Genomic DNA, 25,888 nt, shown 5'->3' with positions numbered 1-25,888 from the left:
GGCATATTAATATGTAGGTTATAAAAATCACCACTTACATGTGTTTTGCCACGATGATTGCCCCGTTCATTTAAACTAAAAATATAAGCTGTTTAGAAAGTGTATGAATATTGCCACTATCACAATAATAACCCAGTCTATCCATGTTCAGCCCTCTTGAGGCCACTGAATGAACAGCTAGCTTTGAATATTTGATTGATATCATGTAGAACTTGCAAACTTTGGAGATAAAACTATTCTTACTTTCTTTACCACTCAAAGAAGTTTAAATCAATTTATTTTGGTAGTAAGGAATTTCCTGTTGTTCCTGTCAGGCCTCAACAGAATAATGTGGCATTTGGTGATAAAGATACATCCCAGAATTCCAGAACTAGAGGCCAGAATAGCAAATATCTCCACTGCTACCATGTACTTTCCCCTGGTGCTCAGGTATGTTGGGATGAAAGAAACCCAGACGCTGCAGAACATCAGCATGCTGAACGTGATATGTTTGGCCTCATTGAAACTGTCAGGTAGATTTCTTGCTAGAAAAGCTACAATGAAGCTGATACCAGCCAGAAATCCCAGGTAACCCAGAACACAGTAAAATGCAATTGCTGACCCTTCATTGCATTCAATTAATATTGTTCCAATTTCTGATTGTATGTTTTGATGTGGGAATGGAGGAGCAGTACCCAACCAAACAAGGCATATGAGAACTTGTAGAAGGGAACAGGAAAAGACTATAGAGTATGAGACCCTGGAACCCATCCATTTCCTGAGCTTGCTTGCAGGCTTGGTGGCCTGGAAAGCCATGACCACAGTGATTGTTTTTGCCAGGACAGAAGAGAGAGAGATGGAAAAAGTTATTCCAAAAGCACTCTGTCTGAGAATGCAGGTCACCTCCTCAGGATGGCCTATGAATATCAATGAGCAGAGGAAGCAGAACATGAGGGAGACTAAGAGAATATAGGTTAGGTTTCGGTTGTTGGATCTCACAATTGGAGTATCTTGATACTTTATGAAGATTCCTAGAATTACAGCAGTGATGAGAAAGAAGAAAATGCTGATAAGTGTCAAAATGATTCCCAAAGGTTCTTCATGGGATAAGAAGCTTATCAATTTTGGGACACAACCATCTCTTTTTTCATTGGGCCATTGGTCCTCTGGGCATTTCATACAGTTGTCCATATCTAAGAAGAAAGAATATTTTCTTATTACTCAAAATTGATATCAGTATAGGGATTCAAGACAAAGTTAGAAAAGTTCCTGCTGAACCAGAACATACACAGGTAAGGCTAGTCTCAGTTATGGCACTGGTCTTAGACCTAAGGGCCGCCATGTGAGTGGACCACTGGTCTGACCCAGCAGCAACAATTCTTATGTTCTTGAATATTGCTAGAATATGCTAGAATGCAGGGATAAGCTTCATTTCTTTTAGTTTTATAATCATTTATAAGATGATTTTACAGCAGATCACCCATATGTGATGAATAAATAGGTTCTTATTTTGGGTGTATTTTGAAAAGAGATGTGGAGGGGCATTTTCAATATGATATCTATATCTGATTTTGGACATTTTGGGAAAAATCAAAAAATCCAGTAGAGAGAGTGACCATTATCAAACCAGAAATAACATATCTTCCTTTTTTGAAAATGGTCATTTCCTAGATGTGTTTGTCCTCAGTGTGCCTATTTTATGGGGAAAAAAAAGTCCAGATGAAAAATACACTAAAACCAATCATTGTGATATAGGGATGGGCCCGCATTCTTAGTAGACTGGTCACACAGACATTCCAGCAGAGCAGTGGGGCACCCTAGTGAACTTCACATACTGACATTTTTTTGAAATGGAAAATATTAGAGATACACGTTTCTCTAATATGAAAATTGACAAATTCAGAAACAACCCCCCCCCCCCACACTTTTTTTCTAGCTTTGTTTTCTAAGCATTGATTTGGTCCCAGTGTCTCCTGCTTTTCTTAACTTTCTCCAAGGTCTACTGTACTTTTGACCTTTCTTTTCTCTCTATGTCCATTATCCATTTTTTCGTCTGAATCCCTATCTCTTCTATTCAGCTACTGCACTCAGGAGGTTGGAACCTAAGAAAGTAAAAGGCAGGAAGGATTTTGAGGCCTCAGGATAGCAAATTTATTCACAAAAATACTACCAATAAACTTTGCAGAGTTTTGAAATATTGTGTGCAGAATTTTCATACATTTTGAACAGAATTTTCAAAATGGTTGTGCAGATTTCTGACAGGATTCAAGTAGGGATTGAAAATAGGACTTGATATACCACCTTTTTGGACCTGAGGTAATGGATAGTTAAGTGACTTGCCTAGAGTTACAAGGAGCTGTAGTGGGAATTCAACCCAGTTCCACAGGTTCTCAGGCTTCTGTACAAAACACTAGGCTACACCTCCACTACATGCTTCTGAATTTGACCAATAAAGGATTGACATTCTTAAGATCTACTCGGTTATTCTAAATTACCAAACCTGACCATTGTAGAAGATAAAGGCCCCAGTTCTATAAATGGTGCTTAAAACATAGGTTTCTAGAAATGCAGTACATAGTGCATGACAATCTTGTTAGGCACCATTTATAGATTTATGCCTAGCGGTGCCTAAAGTGGACTTAGGAACCAGTAAGCATCCTAACCTTAGGTGAATCTATTTATTCTAGGGTTTTCGTGGTCTAAATACTGGTGCCAAATTTAGGCACCTAAGTCCAAAACAGAATCTTGCATGCCAAACACAGCAATGATCTGCTCCCTGGTAGGTGCCTTGGACTAGGCACCTACTTGAAAGTGATGTTAATTACTTATTATTGGCGCCAATTAGCTTTTTAAATATTTAAGTCAGGTGCCAAGAAAGGTTAGGTGTGCCGATCTAGGTGCCCAACCTAAGGTGTCTTTTATAGAATCTGGGCCAAAATGCTTGACTGGATGGTCCATTGGTCTTTTTTTCAATTTCTTCTAAATCTCAAAGAGCAGACATCATTCTGAATAACCTGCCAGCATTAACCTCATGGGCTACACATCACTCACCAGTTTCATTGGAGATTTCTCCACTTGGACAGGGAATACAGTCATAGCAGCAGACAGGCTTTCCTTCTTTTGTTAATTTCCTGTAGCCGGGATCACAACTCTGACTGCATCTGGATTCTGGAGGTGTCTGAAGGTTTAGAAAAAAACCCAAATTCTATCTTCAACTGACAGTGGACTGTAGCTTTTAAAATGTAATATTACTTGCCTGTCCAATCATGGAGCTATTAGATCTTTTCTTCAGATATCACAAATTGCCTTTTATAAATTTGTTTGCAGAAGGATCTATCTAATGTAGCCATATTTTACTAACTGAATATATAAATTATAGGAAGTTATATTTAATTATTTAAAAGAAGCCATTTTTGTGGGGAGTTGTTTAGCACAGAAACTTAAAAAACAAGAAACTGAAGGTGGATAAAGATTATATGCCTCGTTCAGTCTACTCATACATGCCATGTACTATCCCTTCCTGTTTCTAAGAGATCTTGTCTCAAATTTCTTAAATTCAAACACAGATTTTGGGCCCTATGTTAAAACTATGAGAGGAAGCCTGGTTGCCTCTTGCAGTAGGTGATGATCCTGGATATTCAATGCTGGGATCACAAACATTGAATATCATTCCCAGATGTCTAAGTATAATTGGATCTGGGGTCCCCTTTACTAATATTGTTATAACTGAAGTTGATTTTACTCTCTGTTGGTTTGGGTGAAGGCACTTTCTAGTCCTAGTGTGGCCATTTCTGTTATAGTGCATGGATGGATGGATTCCTGAGGGATAAAGGGATCGTGGGATACTGAGAAAGCTAACCAGAAAATAAATGTAGAAACCCAACCAGATCGTGCAGGTGGTAGACCGGAGGGCCAGGACTTTGAAAGGAAGATAGGAATCAATTAGGAAACCAAGGAGGCATGGGGGCCCCTTCTGGTGATTTAGACAGGTCGTGAACTGTTTGGGCCGCCACGGGAGCGGACTGCTGGGCAGGATGGACCTATGGTCTGACCCGCCGGAGGCACTTCTTATGTTCTTATGTTAAGACATCTTTTTATGATATTGTTCATCTGCCTATAATTGGTAACCTTTGTGCTACTTTGGTAGCTTTCCTTCCTGGCATTATATTACTGTATTGCTGTGGTTATATTTGTACTTTTGCAAATATCATGTTTTCCCGAAAATAAGACACTGTCTTATCTTAATTTTGGATCCAAAAAAGGCACTAGGTCTTATTTTCAAGGTAGGTCTTCTTTTTTATGTATAATGATCATCTCTCCCTTCCTCTCCTCAACCCCAATTTTTCCTAATTCCTTTCTCTCACCCACATGTGCAGCATCTTTCCTCTCCTCTCACCCATCCCCTTGTACAATGTCTTTCTATCCCTCCCTCCTATCCCCCTGTGCAGTAGAAACTTTGCAGCTTGAATCCCTCCCTCCCATCCCTTGTGCAGCAGAACCCTTGCAGCTTGTATCCCTCCCTCTCTTCCTTTGTATAGCAGAACCCTTGCAGCTTGTATTCCTCCCTCCCTCCCTCCATCGCTGCCCGCGCACCCACTCGCCAACCCTTCCATCTCTCCTGCTGATTGTGGTAATAAAATACTGTACCTTAACAAACGCCAGCATCACAGCAATGTAGACAGGCTGCTTCATGGCCTTTTCCCACCCGAACGCATGTGCCATTGCTGATAACATCATCAGTGATGCGGCAGAGGAACGCCAGGGCAGAAAAAGGCCACGGAGCAGCCTGTCTATATTAATGTGATGATGCCGTTTGTTAAGGTACAATATTTCAGTCTTGTGGTCGGCAGGAGAGATGGAAGAGTCAGCATGGGGGTTGGCGGGGGCATGGGGGTAGGCGGGGGGGGATATACAGGGATACGCTGCTGCTGGTGACTAGAGCTTATTTTTTTTACAGGGTAGGGCTTATATTAAGACCTACCCCAAAAATCATGCTAGGGCATATTTTTGGGGTAGGTCTTATTTTCGGGGAAACACGGTAGTAATAAAAATGATTGGAACAAACAAATAAAAAAGATCAGCATTGGACTTGAGACCAAGATTTCTTATTAAGTCATTAAGTTCTTTTTTTGTTTTGATAGTATGGGTTACTCCTATCAGCTGCATCACTCATATTGTAAACTGGATGTACATCTCCTTCATTCACTGACATGATGTTCTGTTCTGAATACATCTTCTCTCTCTGGTAGATTGGGTATGAGGAGCTCAGGACAATGTGGCATCAGAGAGATAGATTAAAGAATGTCTGGATATGTGATTGCAGATACATGCTTGCCAATCTGCTGTTTGGAAGAAACATTTGCTTGAGTGGTCAGTGGGTTCCCACCAAATTCTTAGGATAGAAAACTTCATGGCTCTCTTTTCCTCTCTGCACCATTCTGAAGAAAAATACCCTAACATACCTTAGTAAAAGGACCCCTAAAATTACATAACTCGGAATCAATCTGGAATGTTCTATTTTTTAACTCATTCCTATGGATCTTATCCGCCTTTATTCCTTAAATGTTGGCTCTTTGTTTACTACTTTGGGGACGCAGCTGTAGCTGTGGCGGGGGCTTCCCCTTTCTTTGTTGGGTCGGGTGAGTCTCTATAATATGCTTGTTGTAGCACAGTGGCTGTATGTTTTTCAGGTTCTTCCCCTTTATTTGTTCCCCAATGATGAAAAGCGTCTCGCACGCTTGGTGCAACGGTTCCTCTGGATGGGCAAACGTGCTCGTATTCCCTATAAAAGGGCGGCCTTCCCTTGGTATAAAGATGGTTTGGGGTTGTTGAATATTCGTTTCTTAACTATTGCTTGTGGCATGCACCTCCACGTTTTTGCGGCACCTCCACGTTTACTAACACTGCTTTGGAACTTTCTTGCTTCACCTCTACTCACTTTAGTGCGTTTCTTCATTGTCCTCTGCTTTCCAAATGGGAATCTGCGCCCAGTGCGTTGTTGCATTGCCCCCTTCGTCGGGCCTGGCACTGGGTTTGTAAGTTTCATTCTCTCAGTCCTGCTGTCTCTCCCTTTTTACCCCTCCGCTATAATGCCTGTTTTCCTCCTGGGGTGGACAATGCTAGCTTTGTACGTTGGGAAGCAAAGGGGATTCATTTTTGATTGATGATGAGGGTCTGATCAAACCCTTTGACCACCTTTGTGAGGAATTTGCTCTTCCTCCTACGGATGTCTATGCCTACCTTCAGATTCGCCATTACATCTCCTCTTTGTCGAAAACTCATCTCTCGGCTTCCTGTCGAGAATTGTTGATGGAGGCCTTTACGTTTGGTTCCCAACAGCCTGTCCCATTAAAGTTTTACCATAGACATCTGAAGGATGAGTCCCCTGTGCTTGATTGTCTTAAATTGAGGGATGCTTGGGTGGGGGATTTGAATATAGAATTCTCTGATGAGGTACTCTTGACTGCTATAAAAAAGTTACCTTTGTATAGTAAATATGCTGTTTACTGGGAACAACATTTCAAATTGACTCTTCACCTCTATATTTCTCCTCGGCAGGGCCGCCATCAGGGCAGTACTACCAGTCCTGCATTCAGGGGCCCGGAGCTGACAGGGGGCCCGGGCTTCCCCAGGGTCGCAAGCATAGTCTCCTCTCCTTCTCCTTACCTGCCCTGCCTCAGCACACAGCCGAACAGAAGTCTTCCAGATGTCAGTGCTGACGTCGGAGGGAGGGCTTAAGCAAAGCCCTCCCTTCCTCCGACATCAGCGCTGACATCGGGAAGACTTCCGGTCGGCTGCTTGCGGCAGGGCAGGTAGGGAAAAGGTAGTCATGTTCCGAAGGGGGGGCGGTCCGCCCAGGGTGCAGCCCGCCCTGGGTGCAGCCATGGGGTGTGTGTGCACAGCCGGTCAGGTCCCCTTAGCCTTGTGGTGCTTGCCCCGACCGACCGACAACAGGCCCGGCCGACAAACCTCCCTGCCCTGTAGCAGCAAATCTAAATTACCTTCTTACAGCAGCTTCAATACTCCAGCTGCTGTAAGAAGGTAATTTAGATTCGCGGCTACAGGGCAGGAAGGTTTGTCCGACCGGGCCTGTTCTGTTGTCGGTCATATGGGGAAGGAGCAGGGAGGGAGAAAGGGAGGAAAGGTGGAGTGGAGAAGAAAAGACGCTTAAGTGAAATGGGTAAAACTGAGGGGGGAGAAGGCCGCTGAAAGCACTGGGGAAGACAAAGGGGTGGAGAAGGACCCTGAAAAGATATGGGGAAGACAAAGGAGTGGAGAAGGACGCTGAAAGCACATGGGGAAGACAGAGGGGAAGAAGGACGCTGAAAGGACATGGGGAAGACAGGGGGGAGAAGGACACTGAAAGCAAATGTGGAAGACAGAGGGGGGAGAAGCATGCTGACAGGACATGGGGAAGATGGGGGAGGGGAGAAGAACGCTGAAAGGAAATGGGGAAGAGAGAGTGGGGAGAAGACAATGGCAGGGAATAAGACAGAGATGCCAGACTATGGGGGGAGCAGAGGGAAGAAGATGGATGCCAGACCAATTTGGGAGGGGGGAGAAAGGGAGAGGCACAGTAACAGAACAAATGGAAGACGCAGAAAGAAGAGAGACAGTGGATGGAAGGAATTAAATGAGAACATGAGGAAAGCAGAAATCAGGCAACAAAGGTAGGAAAAAAATTCTTTTTTTTGCTTCAGGATAAAGTAGTATATTAGTTGTGTTGATAAAAATTTATAAACATTAGAGGCTCAGGTAGAAACCCGTTTACAAAATATGTATTCTTCCCAATTAATATTTCCAAATTAATAAAGTCTTTTTGCTTATTTTTAAATGGGTTTCTACCAGAGCCTTTAATTCAGTAGCATAATTAAAAGAAATAACTATTTCTGTAGTTTATAGGGACGGGCAGGGACGGAGGGGATTCCTCACGGGGACGGAGGGGATTCCTCACGGGGACGGGTGGGGACGGAGGGATTCCTCATGGGGACGGGTGGGGACGGAGGGATTCCTCGTGGGGACGGGTGGGAGTCCTTATGGGGACGGGTGGGACTTTGGCGGGGACGGGTGGGGATGGGTGGGATTTCTGTCCCGGCGCAATTTAAACATGCACCTATCTTCCTCCATCCCATGCACCTTTCTTCCTACATCCCATGGTGATGATTATCAGATTGATTCATGAATATATAATGATGTTATGAGTGTGCACCTCTTCCTTCCCATCCTCCTTAGCATGTCACATACAGCATGTTACATTACACAAAGTCTGTGTAATGTAACATGCTGTATGCGACAAGCTGAGGAGGATGGGAAGGAAGAGGTGCACACTCATAACATCATTATATATTCATCCATAGCTGCATGTTAATGATGTGCTCATATGCACTTATTTATCATCATAACATATACATCATCATTAACATGCAGCTGTGGATGTGTAAGGACAGGCTGAGGAGGATGGATGGGAAGGAAGGAAGGTGCACATATCAACATATCGTACATTTTTAACATGATGCAGCTATAGGCAAGCTGAGGAGGATGGGATCATACAGATGTGTATGTTCAGATATGCGCTCAGATGTGTATGTTTAGATATGCGCTCAGATGTGTATGTTTAGATATGCGCTCAGATATGTATGTTCAGATATGTGCTCGGTCAGATATGTAAGGGCTAGCAGACATTAATTATTTTGTCAGATCAATCAGTTCTGATCAATTAAATAATCGATTGTAAATAATTTTGTACATTTTTATTAATCCGTTTGATCAATATCGATCGGAATTCTTTTTCTGTTCGATAGTATCCGATTAGAGCAGCTAATCCTGCAACAGAGACCTCCAGTGCAATTGTGATCTACTTCTGGCCTACAAAGGTCAAAAGAAATCCTTAACTGAGATTTTACATTCAAAAGTGAATTATAGCTACTAGCACTATTATTTATTAGTTATTTATTATGCAGATGTTTGTTATTAGTTCAATATTAGACATATGTTAGTTTAGAATAGATAGGTATAGATTAGTTTAGTTTAGGTTAGGTTAGGGCCCTGCTGAAATCTACCTAGACGTGGTTGCAGGCTTACAAATCTTTTGGTCAAAGAGCGCAGCGACAGAGAACAGTATGTGTGTATTCGGCCCATGGAAGAAGGGGGAGTCAGGGTGGGGAAGGGGTGCGTGGGGGGCCCAATAGGATTGCTCAGTAAGGGGCCCAGAAATTTCAGATAGCGGCCCTTTCCTTGGAGAGCCTACATGGCGGGACTCTGCCCGACTGCGGACTGCCGGCGCTGTGGCGCTCCGAACGCAGGTCTCAGACACATGTTTTGGTCTTGTCCATCAATTCAAACTTTTTGGGATGCTGTTTTTCTTTTTGTAGATGACATCTGGAACATTACAGTTCAGAGATCAGCCTTGGTGTTATTTGGAACCTCTTTGCACTTTCTTCCCCGTCGGCCCGGGGCCTCAGCATTCCTGCGATGGACTGCGGTGGTGGCTGTAAAATGCATTTTGCTTAAATGGATGGAGATGGAGGTTCCTGACTATTCCCTTTGGTGTAGTCACATGATTACGTTGCTTTCTTGGGTGCAGAGAGGAGTCCAGGACATTTCCTCCTTGCCTGGACGGGCCTTCCAACATATTTGGGAGCCCTTTTGGACCACGTTGTCTCCGGTGGCTCGTAGCCGCATTTTGAACTATTAGGCCCCTGATGTTTCCCCCATATTTTTTTGTTTTGTTTTGTTTTGGCATCAGTGAGAGTGGGTGGGAGGGGGGGAGGGGTTATGGGTTGGGTTGGTGGGGTGGGATTGCTGGTCTTGTTGTGTGAAATATGGAGCTACTTTGTTGTTCTTTGTTTTGTTTCTTTTGTTGTTTCTCTTGGTGCTCAATAAAAATATATTTTACAATAAAAAGGGTAAACTTCAAAATGTCAATTTCCTGGTCACAAAAACAAAGTTTGATGAGGATGATATCCATTTTCTATACTTTTGAGGCATAGGCAATTAAGAACGAACACATTTCCCAGGAACAACAAAAAAAAAACCCCAATTATGTCAGGGGTGTCCAACCTTTTGACTTCCCTGGGCTGCATTGGATGAAAAAAGAATTTTCTGGGACCGCACAAACACTAACACTAGCTGATGAGCAAGAAAAGGCTGAGCAGGTTCCAAATTTACAATCACTAATATAGAAGATGTACGTATCTAATAATAAACCTTCATTAAAGGGACATTGTGGAGAGGAACCCAAAAAAGCAGTAATACTTACTTACCCTGACTGAGTGATCCTCTACGTGCACTGCTGATAATAGGAGCAGCCACAGGCTTCCGCATCCCCACTCTGATGCGCGCTCCTGCTTTTCCCATTCACTTCTATTACAGCTAGAGTGAGCCTCATCAGAGCAGGGAAGCTGAATCAGCTGTCAGCGGCGCACATGAAGGGTCATTCAGTCAGGGTAAATATTACAGCTTTTTTGGGCCTCCCACTTTGAGCTTAGGCTCCCTCAAAATTAACATCTCCCTTGCTACATCAAGCCTCACCAACTTTTAGAAATGTCATAAAAACTGCCTTATTCTACAGATATATCACCTAAACATTAACTACACCAAACACTATTTCCATTTCTTTTTTTTCTAATATGCCCCCTCTGAAATTCCTAACAAACTGTATTTTGTAATTTGCTACTTTTTCTAAAAGGGCCCCTCTGAAATTCTAGTCAAACTGTATATTGTAATTCGCTGCATTTTAAGATTCTGCATACTGTAATTTCACTGACTATCTGCATATTGTAACTCGCTGATTGTCCAGCTCTCTTTCAATGTGAACCGCCTAGAAGTCGCACGTTTATGGTGATATAGAAGAATAAAGTTATTATTATTATTATTATTATTATTAACTGACGGCCACCTCCCCCGCTCCAACTTCCAAAGTTCTGTAGCTGGCAGCAATATTGCAGAGCTGCTGCATTCCCTCCTCCCTGCCCCCCACCTTGGCTTTCATGCATGCATGAAAGCAGTGGCAGCTTGAGGATATTGCCATTGGCTGCAAAGTTTGGAGATTTTGGGTTGCCAGACTGGAGGAAGATGTCTTCAATTGGCAGGGCTTGGGAATCCCCAATAGCTCAAGAATTTGTAAATTGCACTCAGGTAGGGAGAAACTTTGGTGCCCATCCACTGATTTTGGGTGCCAGACCCTCCCCCAAGTTAGCTGTATATGACTATGGCACTGAATACAAAAATAATTGTGATATACACATCCCAAAGCTAACATATTCCAGTTAATAAATTCAAAATAAAACATTGTTTTCTACCTTGTAGTCTGGATATTTTGTTTTTCCATCATCTTGGTCCCAGTTTCTCTTTCTGCTTTTTGTCTATCTTCTACCAAATCTCTTTCCAGTGTCTGCTGTCCAGTTTTTCTCCACTTCTCAATATTGTTCCATTCCTTCCTTATGCCTATCTCCAACATATTGATTTTTCCCTTTCAGCTTTCTTAACTTTAACTTTTCTTTTTTGCCTCTGTCCACTCAAATCTTACCTACTTTCTCACCCTTCTTTTTAAATATTCAGCTACCTCTCGATTCTCCATCTTCTCTCAGTCCCTAACTCTCCCATTTTCCATCTCATCCTTTCCCAGCCTCCTATTTCCTGCTATCTACTCCCCATTACCATATTTCTACCACTGTACTCACTGCTCTCTTACTCATCTTGCCATTTCCCTTTTGACCTCATCCACATGGCTCACCACTTTCTGAATCCCCCTCCCTCTCTCCTCTGGTCAGGCTATAACTCCCTGTCCCTTTCTTTCCATCCCCTTTCTTATCCCAGATCTCATCCGTCCTGCCCTCCCATGGGTCCATCTCTCCTCCTCTATCCCCATGGTCCAACATTTTACTCCCTCTCTTTTATGTTTATCTTCTTCCGTCCACCTTTGATGATGAACAATGAAATGGAGGGAAAAAAGAGAGATGCTGCATCTCTCTGCCTTCCATCCACAGGCCTAAAATTTCACCCTACCTCCCTTCCATCCCCAGATCCAGATCCCCATCCCCCCTTTTTTATATGACATCTAAATTTGGTTTCGGACATTTTCTAAAAAAAATATCCAAGTTAAAAACATCCAAATAAATCCCATTTAGGCATGGGAGGGGTCAGAATTTTGAAGGACTGGCCACATAGACATCCATCAGAACAGTGGGCACTGCTGTGAACTTCATTTACAGGATATCAGATGTACATCTCACCATAACCCCTTATAAGTTATGCTAAGCCCTCTAAAAATCAAAACCAAAACTACACCCACCTGTCTACCACCCCAATAGCCCTTATGGCTGCAGGTGACACCTACATGGCTATATAGTATGGCTTTGGTATATTCTACCATAAAAGTAATGGTTAGAGTGCCTTTGAGATAGTATGGTTTCTCAGTGGTCCACCCACCAGTCTACTTAAGATACCTGTGAGATGCTCTAGTAGATGCTGCTCTACTAGATGCTGCTGTTCTACTGTAGCCTCTCCCTCAGGACAAAATTAGTAATTTCAAGGCACCAACTGAAGCTGTGTGGTTACCCCAAACAACAATACTCTAAATGAAAGTGAAGTACTTAGAAACATGACAGCAGATAAAGGCCAAATGTCCCATCCAGTCTGCCCTTTCGCAGCAAACATTATCTCTTTCTTTCTCTGAGAGATTCTACGTGCCTATCCCAGGCCCTTTTAAATTCAGACACAGTCTCTGTCTCCATCACCTCTTCTGGGAGACTGTACCATGCATCTACCACCCTTTCTATAATAAAGTATTTCCTTAGATTACTACGGAGCCTATCACCTCTTAACTTCATCCTATGCCCTCTCATTGCAGAGCCTGCAGAGTTTCCTTTCAAATGAGAGACTGAGGAGTAGTCGCTTGTAGCCAGTAGGGGGTGATGTCTATGGGACGGTAATAGAATGGACGTCAGGACATGATAGTACAGTATTAAGTGCCGGTTTTTCATATGATTCTGGGTAACTCTAGTTAGATACAAGCATATGTGTTAGATAAAGCCACACCCAATAGATGCATATGAAAAATTGGTGAATAAAAATCTGAATATGGATGTAGCCAAGGCCAGAAAAACACGCTACAGATTAATATTAAGGAAAAGCATAATAATATTCTTTTTATGTACTTTGCTATTAAGCTAGATCATAAAGGTAATCAGGAAATCAGGCCGCGTGGGAGCCCTGATCCACCCCCGAAAACCCTGCAAGCCATTCTGACTTCTTCAGGAGCAGCACCTCTGCCATCTGGTGCTGATCCTCTTCAGACCAGCGTCTTCGGGCTGCGTGGGAGCCCTGCTCCGCCCCAAAACCCCTGCAAGCCTTGCCGACTTCTTCAGGAGCAGCACCTCTGCCATCCGGTGCTGCTCCTCTTCAGACCAGCGTCTTCGGGCCGTGTGGGAGCCCTGCTCCGCCCCCGAAACCTCTGCGAGCTTTTACTGATTTTTTCAGGAGCAGCACCTCTGCCATCCGGTGCTGCTCCTCTTCAGACCAGCATCTTTGGGCCGCGTGGGAGCCCTGCTCCGCCCCCGAAACCCCTGCAAGCCTTGTCGACTTCTTCAGGAGCAGCACCTCTGCCATCCGGTGCTGCTCCTCTTCAGACCAGCGTCTTCGGGCCACGTGGGAGCCCTGCTCTGCCCCCGAAACCCCTGCGAGCTTTTACTGATTTTTTCAGGAGCAGCACCTCTGACATCCGGTGCTGCTCCTCTTCAGGCCAGCGTCTTCGGGCTGCGTGGGAGCCCTGCTCCGCCCCCGAAACCCCTGCAAGCCTTGCCGACTTCTTCAGGAGCAGCACCTCTACCATCCGGTGCTGCTCCTCTTCAGACCAGCGTCTTCGGGCCACGTGGGAGCCCTGCTCCGTCCGAATCCCCCGGGGTTTATCCCCAATACTCTTCCTCCGCCCGACGCCATTTTTCCAAGCAGGAGAGCACTGCCCCCTCTCTCTCAAGCCACCGGGGACCGCCGATAGCCTCCTACCAGTGTAGGTCTCTGATCGGGCTGACCCTACCCAACTTTTAACTGATCACGCAAACTTTTAACTGACCCCCCTCAGGTCGACGAACCCACACAAAAAAAAAATTTATCCCGGACCCCAAGATACACTCCCTGACCTATTATTCAACTGCACTGCTTGTTTCTTAACTGCATATTTAGCCAAGACCCACCTCAAATTGTATCGCTCTATTAACAATTGTTCTAAGTTCCAACCTGTCCGGTATCACACTAGAATCTGCTGGACACAAATCCCTTTTCAGTCTCTGCTCCTCCCCATTCGCTATCAGCTCTCCTGAACCCTCTCTTCCCCTCCCCTCCCTCCTGGCAAATTCTCTGACCAACCCCCTTTCTCTGGCCCACCTGACTCCAACCATGAAGCCATCACTCTGGCCCCTTATTCTCCTTCTCTGCTTCCTCACAAACACTTCCCATTCCCAAAAACCCCTCCCCCAAATTCTCCCGATGCTACATTCACCAACAACATCTGCCCTGGCCTCAGAATCCCTACGCTAGTACCCACCAGACTCCATCATTTCAAAAAGCACCGAGGAGTAAACCTCATCTCCTTAAAGCCTGTTCCCCCAGCAAACCTACCCAACCTTACCTCAGACTCTCTCACCCCAGTCCTTACTCTCTATTGTAACACCAGATCCATCAGAAATAAGACCCAAATAGTAAAAGATTTACTCGAGGATTTTGATCCGGGTTTTTTGTGCATCACTGAATCATGGATCGAAAAAGATGACCTACTCACTCAAAATGAACTCTGTCCCCCGTGCTACCATGGCCTTTTCTCTCCCAGAATAAACCGGAAAGGAGAAGGTCTAGCCTTTCTCTACAAATCATTCTTTAATGTTGAGCTCCTCGAAAAGGGCAGCCATTCTAGCTTCAATTAATGACGAACTTCATCCCCACCCACTAGGCATCCTGCTACTCTACCGCCCACCCACCCCCTGGAATAAATCCTCTGATCTTGTTCTTGAGACCATAACAAGGGCCTATCTAAAATTCCAAAGACTACTGATCATTGGTGACATAAACCTTCATCTAGATGACAACACCAACAAGGACACAACTGATTTCAAAGACTTCCTCGTTTCCCTAGGCTTCACTGCTCAACCGCCCACCCCTACCCACGAAAAGGAACACTCCATTGACAACATCAGCTTTCTTGACCTGACTGAGCACAAAACTTCCACTAATGGGACCCGTTGGGAACATGTCCCCTGGTCCGATCACCTCCTAGGCTCTTTCTGCCTCCCTGTCTTCATGTCAGACCTTGGTACCCCAACCCGAGCCACACACTCCATCACCTACCGTAAAAAAATCACAAGTGAATTATTCTGGTCCCAGTTTTTTAACAAACTCCCTCCTCTTCCCAATCACACGGACCCAGACTCAATCTGGCACAACTGGGTGACTCTTTCCGAAACCACATACCGTGCTCTTGCCCCTCTAGCCACTAAACCCATCTCCTATTCTCATAAGGCTCCCTGGTATCTCCCATAGCACAGGGAATTAAAACAGAAATGTCGGGCCCTGGAGCGATAATGGAAAAAATCAAAATCCCCCTCAGACAGGCTATCCTGGAGAGAAAACATCAAATTCTACAACTCCGTACTAAAAAAAGCTAGGAAGAATTTCTATGGAGATAAAATCTCCAGGTCAAAAAATCAAAACAGTACACTGTTCCACATCTGGCAAAACCTAACTTCTAAAAACGACTCCTCCCCTTCCCCCCTCCCTTCTCCAAATGACCTAGCCAAATTCTTCAACGATAAGATCACTACCATAAAGAGCTCGTTCCCCCCAGCTATCTCTTACAACTCTCTTCCTCCGAAGGACTCCGACCCTATCCCTGCTGACAGACTTTCAAACTCGTATCCAAGCCCCAGATTTCTAAACTTTGCCTCAAACTCAAATCCTGCAAGTGCATCGTAGATCCTTTCCCATCCTACCTCTACGAAAACATCCCTGCGCAGGCCATTTCTTCCCTTACTAACCTTATAAATAAAGCTTTACTATCGGGCCTGTTCTCCACAGAAATGGGACACATTGCCTTATCCCCTCTTCTGAAAAAAGCCGATCTAGACCATCGAACTACCGCCCCATAGCTAACATCCCTCTTCTAACAAAACTTCTAGAGACCATAGTCGCTACTCAGCTCTCCTCTTACCTAGAGAGATTCTCCATTCTCCAACACTACCAATACGGATTTAGGCCCAATTTCAGCACCGAGTCACTCCTAGTTTCCTTAATTTCAAAGGTGCAACAACTACACGCTCGAAACAAATTTGCCGTTCTTCTACAGTTCGATCTCTCCGCAGCTTTCGATGTAGTTCACCATGACATACTAATCTATCAACTTTCTGAGATAGGAATAGACTCCTTTGTCCTAAAGTGGTTCTCAAACTTCCTTCGCTCCCGCTCCTACATTGTCAATGCAAACGGCTCCAAATCTGCTTCGTGGACACCTTCCTGTGGTGTCCCACAGGGTTCTCCCCTATCCCCTATTCTCTTCAACATGTATATGACCTCCCTGAAGCTCCTCAAACTATCCCCCCTTGAAACACTATATACATATGCAGACAATATCCTTATCCTCCTCGAAACAGATCAGAACCTTACAAACCTCCAAGAGAACATCACTTCATGCATAATGAGACTTCACGCCTGGTCCCTCTCTGAAATTAAATGAATCAAAAACAAAATTACTCTGGCTCAGCCCAAAATTAGTTCACCTGCCCACCCTCTTCACACTACCCACAGGCCCTGCTCTGCACCTTGAGTTCTCAAGCAAGGTCCTCGGCATCACTATCGATTCCTCCCTCTTCTTCAGCGATCACCTGAATTTCCTGGCAAAATCATGCTTTTTCAGCCTCCACATGCTGAGGAGAGTTAGATCCTATTTTCAACAAAAACATTTCACCGTCCTTGTACAATCCATTATCCTATCCAAACTCGATTACTGTAATGCCATTTATTTTTGCCTAACAAAAAAGTCTTCGAAGACTCCAGCTTATCCAGAATACTGCAGCCAAACTGATTTTTGCTAAACGCAAATTTGATCACGTCTCCCCACTACTTACCAATCTTCACTGGCTCCCAGTACTTCCCAGAATTCATTTCAAATGCTCCTGCCTGGCATTCAAGATCATTCATGGCATCCTTCCGCCCCTAATCCCTCTATCCTTCCTCGCCCTGATGCCTTCTACCACCAGATCAGCCCACAGACATAAACTATCCTTACCCTCTCTACACGGCATCCTCCATGCAGGAAAACTGGGAAGATCCCTCCTCTCCAAAATCACGGGCCTTTGGAACGATCTCACTATCCCGCTACGGAAACTGGGCTCCCTCCAACTATTCCGTAAACAACTGAAAACCTGGCTTTTCTCTAACACAGTGATTCCCAACCCTGTCCTGGAGGAACACCAGGCCAATCGGGTTTTCAGGCTAGCCCTAATGAATATGCATGAGAGAGATTTGCATATGATGGAAGTGATAGGCATGCAAATTTGCTTCATGCATATTCATTAGGGCTAGCCTGAAAACCCAATTGGCCTGGTGTTCCTCCAGGACAGGGTTGGGAACCACTGCTCTAACATATAACATCTCTTCTCCCGTTACATCCCCTTTTTATATATGCCCTTGTAAATCTTTCTCCTCTCTCTTCCTATATTTTTAAGCTTTGTAAACCGTGTCGAGCTCCACTCCCGTGGAGATGATGCGGTATATAAACTTAAGGTTTAGTTTAGTTTAGGATATACATGGACTCCATTTTGTTCTCTGTCTTTCTGTATCTTCTGTGTCTTGAATTCCATTTTGTGTCAGTGACTTTCTGTCTCTGTCTGTCTTTGTTCAGAGTTTTCCCACTTCTAGCATCGTGGTTCTAATTGATACCAGATGTGCCTTAGGCTGGGTAGGACGAGCATATTAGATTACGTATCCGAAACTGAGATATAACAGGTATTAAATATGAATGAAATACATGATATGAATGAAATTATGAATGAATGTTTAGGGCCCCAAGTATGAATGAATTGTATACTTAAAGTGAAATGTTTTATATAAAAAATCCTGAGCACAACATCTGGAAATAATTAGTCAGAGGCTGCTGTTCTAGCCTCAAGCATAGGAGCAGCCCACACTGTAACATGAAGCTGTCAATTCAGGGAGAGGGGGAAACAGCCCCTCCTTTTTCTCTGAGGCTCAGAATTTCTCAGCACTTAACAAATGCAGATTTCTCTTAATATACTTTTGTGAAAAGGATAAAAAGAATATTAGATATGTTATAAAATGTTATTGTATATTCAGAAATGAATGTAAACAAAACAAATATGATTTCTGAAACTTTAAACATATAAAGGAATTTTCTTTGTCTAACTTTAAACACCACCTCTGTTAGTTTTGATTGGCCCACAGCCAATGATGTCATACTGAATAATGGGGTATATAATGGGGAGCTTCGAAGTATCGAGTTGAGCTCGTTATCAGAAGGCCAGCATTTTGGCAACTATAATGACCTCCCGCTAACGCAACTATTCTTTATTCTTTTGGTTTCATAATGAAAAAATAAAAACAATAAATAACTAATTATATTTTGGTAAAATCTTGCGTTAGCATCATTTTTCATGTTTTTGTTATTTTTCACACCTTGAGTGAAAGCTAGCAGCTAAATTGGCAACTGCAGCTTTATGAGTGCGCTGGCGTCCAATACCAATGCTCAGAGACTCGACTCATACACATTTACATTACATAGGTATTTAAAAGTTTCTATCATATCTTCCCTCTACCACCTTTCCTCCGAAGTATACAGATTGAGATCTTTAAGTCTGTCCCCATACGCCTTATGATGAAGACCACATACCATTTTAGTAGATTTCCTCTGGACCGACTCCATCCTTATACAGGAAAATCAATACCTCCTTTTACCTACTGGGCATACCTCTCCCTATGCAACCTAACATCCTTCTAGCTTTTGCTGTTACCTTTTCAACCTGTTTGGCCACCATAAGATCATCACATACAATCACACCCAAGTCCCACTCTTCTGTCATGCACATAAGTTCTTCACCCCTAAACTGTACTTAATAAAGAAACTAACCTCTTCCTATCACCTCTGAAAGCAATAGGATTAATTGTAAACTAAGGAAAATGCAGAAAAAAATGTTATAACTATCTGAGTAAAGTTTTATTTAAAAATTAGATGTATTAAAAACAAGAATAACAAACAATTTCCAAAACTAAGCAGTCTCTCACATACAGGAGCTATGCTACCTTTACCTCAGACAAAGAGGGTGGACAAATGAGCTTTCTTTATCCTCAACAGAGTTAGATACTAAAACATCTGTTAAAATTACTATTTTTAGTGATTAATGAAAACTGAGATTAAACATTCAATTAAAATGAACTGGGAAAGATCCCAACTCTCTCACAAAAATCCAGTCCAGCGGTTCTAACCTTACAGAACTACACTCATGCACTGAGCGCCAAATTAAACCTGCAGGCTCTATCTAGTCCTTTTATTAAGGTGTGGTAGCCAATTTTAGCATGTGCTAAAAATTAGCATGCATTAAATGCTAACGCATGCCAATGCATCCATAGGATATAATGGACGCATTAGCGTGCGCTAAAATGGCTACCACACCTTAGTAAAAGATGCTCAAATTTTACAGCTTGACAGACAGCCACCAACACACAGCTTTTTGTCACAAATGCTTCCAGTTACCACTTATCTCTACCATGAGAAGCCTCATGCATGGGACAGAGATCAGCTCTTTTAGCCCTGCAAACAAAAAGCATCCAGTTAAAATATACCCCCACCACAAATGTAAAACTAGATAAACTCATTTTCCTTATTCCCTATCTTCAAGGAACTTCTTTTCTTTTATTTCTTATATTTTTCTTTCTCCTGAAAGCCCCCCTCTACAGACATAGTCCTGCATCTACATATGCCTCTACACATATACAAGCAACATCGTCAATGATGTCATTGTACCCATATTATTGCACATGAATGCGGCAATGCTTACGCCTTGGAATAGGCCTGGGCCTTACCCACATGCCCCTGCCTTCCTTCTGCCTGCTTTCTCCTTCAGCCCAGTGGCCCAGAAACTTCCAGATGTACCGCAAACCTAACACATTCATTGAAACAATCAATGAATTGATTGCCAATTGAACCCATGATTTGGTCAATGGCAACAATGACTCTAGCATCCCCCAAAGGTAACCACCTAGGATTTAGCAAAACTAACAACAGCCAATAATGAAGCAAAGCAACTACTATTTCTTTTATCACAACATAGAATACCTTTTGTATTATGAGGCATCTTACATAATGTTTTATCACTCTCACCTGAGTAAATGCAGCCTCCCACACTATCATGTTTTCATTGATGGTGAAATCCTCCCCAGGGACAGCATAAGGTTTATAACTTCCAACAATTTCATGTTGCACTGTTCCATTTGGCAGAAAGATCAGATTAGTAATACTGTATTCCATGGCTAGGTCTCCATTCTCATCAAAAAAGATGTCTTCACCAAGCACGTTCTTAAAGTGTACATTCTTCAGATAATGATGAAGCTAAAAAATAAAGAGCACATTTCCAGGAATGCCTGGAACTGCCAATTTCCCTATGTATTTGTTTAAGAATAATTATAATTTGCCAGTCTGATGTTCACTCACAAGGGCACACATTAAAGACACAATGACACCTAAATCCTTTTCTGGGTGAACTTAGTATCATTTGGGTTATTCTTCCCTATATGCACCATTTTGTACTTGTCCACATTTAATTTTACCTGTTTAGTCTCCCAGAATCACAATGTCCTCGTGCAGTTTCTCACAATCTGCTTTCAATTTGACAATGTTGAAAAATGTTGTCATTGGCACTTTTGATCACCCCACTCATGTTAGATTCTTTGATCAGTGGGATTCTTCAAACAGGCTGCTTTCCAATGAGCGTGGAGTTGATATTGTTAATACCTATTCCTAAATTTGAGGGTTTGGATCTTTCCCAACCCTCACATTTTAGGCCAATTACAAGTACACCCTTCTTTTTCAATTTGGTTTACACCATAGTAGGAATAAGATTTTCCCACTATATTGAAACATTTTCCTGTTTGCATTTACCTCAGTTCAGTTTCAGAAGTTAAACAGTACAGAATCTTTAATACTTATATTAGTTACTACTGTATAATCAGAAGTGATCTATGTCTGGAGGGACAATTAGTTCTCCATTTTACATATCAGGAGCATTTGGTATAGTAGACCAAGTCCCTTTTAGAATGTTTGGCTGAATTTAGGATTACTGGTGCAGTTTAAACATAGTTTAGGGAATTTTAGCTAACTTTATTTAATAGGTTTTTTAAATGTTGTTACATCTCCCTGTCTGAAACCCCTGAGTGGGGTCCCTCAAGGTACCTCACTTTGTCCATTATTGTTAAATTTATTATGTTGGGCTTAAATTAATTAATGGCAGGGGCCTGCCTTGCTCATATGCAGATGATATTGTCCTATTATGGATTAAGAACTGGTTGAAAGACAGAAAACAGAGAGTAGGTTTAAATCAGGGATCTCAAAGTCCCTCCTTGAGGGCTGCAATCCAGTTGGGTTATCAGGATTTCCCCAATGAATATGTATTGAAAGCAGTGCATGCACATAGATCTCATGCATATTTATTGGGGAAATCCTGAAAACAAAGAATCAAATACAAAAGAGGTGTACTGAAAAATGTCTGAGCCAAAAGTCACCTCTAGAACTAACCACCAAAGTGGTATATATTTAACTATCATTGAATGTTTGATATTTTGATGACTTTACTATTCAGTACTTTATTTATCTTTGTTATTTAATATCTTTCTTGCCCCACTGATGACCCTATGCCAATCTGTAGGTTTCCATGTCTTTGCCTATGCTGATGATATCCAGCTTTTATATCCATTGGATGCTATTAATCCTTCCGACATCATAGCGATCAATAAGAAACTTGATCAAGTTTACCATTGGCTGGACTCTAACAGATTGGCACTTAACATTAATAAAACTAATGTGATGCTTTTTCCATGGAAAGATAGTTCTACTCTTATCGCCCCTATTTCTATAAAAAATGTCCCTCTGCAATTAGTTAGCAATATAAAAATTTTAGGGATGATCTTTGATCACAAACTGAATTTCCATGATCACATTAGTAACATTATTAAAACAACCTTTTATAGGCTACGTAAAATTCATTCACTTTCAAAATTTCTATGTGCAAAATCCCTTAATATTCTTATTCACTCCTTGGTGATCTCTAAAATTGATTATTGTAACGCTCTTTTTAAGGGAATCTCTCTGAAAGAAATAAAATGTCTACAGATCATTCAAAATGCTTCCATTAAACTTATAACAAAAACTAGGAAGTTTGATCATGTAACCCCCTTCTAAAGAATGCGCACTGGCTTCCTGTTACCTACCGGATAACATACAAATTATGCATACTCACTTTCAAATCCCTCTTTAATAAAACTCCAGCATTCATTTATAAACTATTAATACCTTATTCTCCAAATAGAACATTGAGATCCAATGAACAGAATCTTTTAACAATTCCATCTCTTAAGGTAATTAATACAAGACGTCAATTTATTTTTTCTGTTACCGCACCTCAAACTTGGAACTCCCTTCCCATTTACTTAAGGGAAGAGCGCAATCTGGAGAAATTCAAAAGTAATTTAAAAACTTTTCTCTTTAGAGATGCCTTTGATAATTAACTAAGCAGTTCGCAGGTTGAATTATTTTTTCTACTGTATCATACTAAGGCTTTATTTGCTTCGCTTTTTGTATTTTCCTTGATTGTCCTACTTTTCTATAATGATTATGTATTTCACCTCCCTCCTTTCCTTGTGTTTATGAGTTTGTTAAGTTAGTCTATCTATCCCTCAGGACGTTATATATAGTTATGTATTGTATTGTCTCCCAAATATTGTAATTTTAATATGTTCATCGCTTAGAAATACGAATAAGCGATTAATCAAAAAACCTATTAAACTTGAAACTTGAAACTTAAACCGTATATTTAAAAATTACAAATAATTAAAAACATATTTAAAGTATTTAAAGCACTTATATTTATGTGCCACAAGCCTATGATTGAGATTTTGACCTTATAATGCATTCAGCAGCACACTGCTTGAATAAAAGGTCTCTGAGGCTTGTTGATAGTTAAATATATACCACTTCGGTGGCTAGTTCTAGAGGTGACTTTTGGCTCAGACAGGAAATCCTGAAAACACGACAGGATTGCGGCCCTCAAGAGGGACTTTGAGACCTCTGGTTTAAATAGTCAATATTCTCAATGGAGAAGGGTAAAAATAGTGGTGTTCCCCAGAGGTCTGTGCTGGGACCATTGCTTTTAAAAATATTTATCAATGGGAATAACTAGTGAAATAATTAAATTTGCTGATGATACAAAGTTGTTTAAAGTTGTTAATTGCAAGAGGTTTGTAAAAATTGCAAGAGGATCTTGTGAGGCTGGAAGACTGGGTGTCAAAATGGTAGATGATGATTTTGTGAGCAAGTGCAAAATGATGCATTTAGGAAAGAGGAACTCAAAACTATAGTTACATGATGCTAGGTTCTATGTTAGGAGTCTCTGTCCAGGAAAAGAATCTATGTGTCATTGTTGAGGATACCCTGAAACCCTCAACTCAATGTGCAGTGGCAACTAAGAAAGCAAATAGAATATTAGAAATTATCAGGAAAGGAATGGAAAACAAAGATGAAAATGTTATAATGCCCTTGATTTGTTCTATGGTACAGCCACACCTCAAATACTGTGTGCAATTCTGGTCATTGTATCTCAAAAAAGATATAGCAGAATTAGAAAAGGTACAGAGAAGGGCAACACAAATATAAAAGGGAAAGGGTGACTTCCCTTTGTGGAAAGGTTGAAGTGGCAAGGGCTCTTCTGCTTGGAAAAGAGATGGCTTGGGGAAATGTGATAGAGGTCTATAAAATACTGAGTGGAGTGGATAGGGTAGATGTTAATCACTTGTTTACTCTTTCCAAAAATACTAGGACTAGAGGGCATGTAATGAAGCTACTTAGTAGTAGATTTAAAACAAACCACAGAGAATATTTCTTCACACAATGAGTGATTTTATCACATTCCCAATTAATGAATTCCAGAGTTTAGTTAGCTTAGCAGGGTGTTAAAAAATGTTTGAATAATTTACTTGAAGAGAAGTCCTTAGACCATTGAGTTGGCTTGGGGGAATCCACTGTTTATTCCTAGAATAAGCAGCATAAAATCTGTTTTACTACTTGGGATCTAGCTAGGTACTTGGGACCTGGGTTGGCCATGGTTCGAAACAGGATACTGGGCTTCATGAGCATTTGGTCAGTCCCAGTATGGCAATTCTTGTGTTCTTTTGGTTTGGTGGCTATGTTGGGTGGGCTATTTGTGGTTAAAGGGTTGTTGGGGTAGGGTGTTTGGGTTTGGGGGCTGACTTAGTATGTTTCTTGGATATTTCAAAGTTTTGATTATGCCCCTTTATAGGTCTGCAATTAATTTTCAAATAAAACGTGCCTAAATTAGTTTTCTACTGCTGAAAGTAAGTACTAAACTACTATGGTTCATTATTCAGATAATAATCTGTACTGAATATCCTGAACTTATTTGGATGTAGGCAAGTTAATTTCCTTTATTAGCCTTATTCTGCACAATATTGCTTTCTGAATATCATATTCCCTTATGAAATGATGTTACCTTCCAAGGCAAATAATCTGATAATGTTCTTCGGTCTCCATTCCACCCAGTGGTCTGACCAGATTCAGAGAAAAGCATATCTCTTAGTGCATGTGCCAGGGCATACACAGCATTATAAATGTAATAGCTGTTGGCAATATGAAAAGTGTCACAGGGGTACAGACGGGTTTGATCCACAAATCTACTCTCATATCTACTGCAGGATCTTTTGATGCTTTGGGGGCAATTATTTCTGCATAGTGAAATCCACCAAATACCAGCCGTTATTTCATCAGGAAACATAATAGGTTTTACCTCACGTATAAATTTTAAGAAGCTTGGAATATTTTTCTTTATTTTTGAGAATAGCAAGGTGTTATTCTTGTAGTCAAAATGCTCTAGATCAATTACATAATAATCCATATCATTTATTATAATCCAGATTTTGCCAGGTATCTGCTGACAATGGTTCCTTAATATCTGACCTATGAATTCTTCCATATTAAACAAACCAATGATCACATTAGTTGATGATTTACGAATAGTCTCATTCATTTGGGCAAATCTTGTGGCAGTATTGAATATTTCTATGAATTCAATGCAGGATCCATTTTGCTCAACCTTTTCTTTCAGGATCCGGACAAATGTCAGGCTGTTGTCATCAGCAGATGTGATGATACCAATCCAGGTCCAATTGAAATGCTTTAATAACTTCATGATCCCAGGAATGATTTTAAGAATTCTTGGCATAATCTGATATAAATATGAAGATGTATCACTTGAAAAAGAATTCTGAATATAGCTGATCTGTTGAGAAATATAATTAATTCAGAATTACCTTGATTTTAAAGAAATTGTGAGGTTAACCACTAAGCTGCTATAACATATCTCCTTACTACATTTTAATTTACTGAGGGAGTCAAGAACACAACTTGTAATCATGATCTACCTTACAGGTTGGATTATTTTTATTTTTATTTTTTTTTTTGGGGGGGGGGGTTTGCCCTGGAAACATTAGACCACTAATGTGCTGTCCAGTGCTTCTGGTAACTATCTTAAAAGAGCCACTGCATTAAAATGGGTATCCCATAGAAAGATTTCCCATCTCCCTATCCCATCTATCCATTATATTGTGCTCTTGCAAGAAACTCACC

The 25,888-nt window shown here is 41.7% G+C and overlaps 1 protein-coding gene across 1 annotated transcript; it reads right to left on the bottom strand.

Moving 5' to 3' along the window:
* Positions 1-270: 270 nt before the first annotated feature.
* LOC117346191 (vomeronasal type-2 receptor 26-like) lies at positions 271-25,484 on the bottom strand. The gene is made up of 4 exons (XM_033915594.1): positions 24,756-25,484; positions 20,360-20,587; positions 3,031-3,157; positions 271-1,172 (listed from the first exon to the last, which is right to left on the bottom strand). Exons 1-4 carry the CDS (start codon positions 25,482-25,484, stop codon positions 271-273), a joined length of 1,986 nt encoding a protein of 661 aa, XP_033771485.1.
* Between the last annotated feature and the right edge of the window lie 404 nt (positions 25,485-25,888).

Source organism: Geotrypetes seraphini, chromosome 12 (genome assembly GCF_902459505.1).
Source record: "Geotrypetes seraphini chromosome 12, aGeoSer1.1, whole genome shotgun sequence".
NCBI lineage: Eukaryota > Metazoa > Chordata > Amphibia > Gymnophiona > Dermophiidae > Geotrypetes > Geotrypetes seraphini.
This window is presented reverse-complemented; position numbering and strand designations above follow the sequence as displayed.

Bases quoted from the DNA above. Each gene is read 5' to 3' on its own strand.
- LOC117346191 (XM_033915594.1), bottom strand. From the start codon at position 25,484: ATGCCAAGAATTCTTAAAATCATTCCTGGGATCATGAAGTTATTAAAG. The intron at 20,588-24,755 runs GTAACATCATTT...TTTATTTTTTAG, and splicing joins CAGATTATTTGCCTTGGAAG to CTTCATCATTATCTGAAGAA. The intron at 3,158-20,359 runs GTGAGAGTGATA...CTAAACCTTCAG, and splicing joins GGGAGGCTGCATTTACTCAG to ACACCTCCAGAATCCAGATG.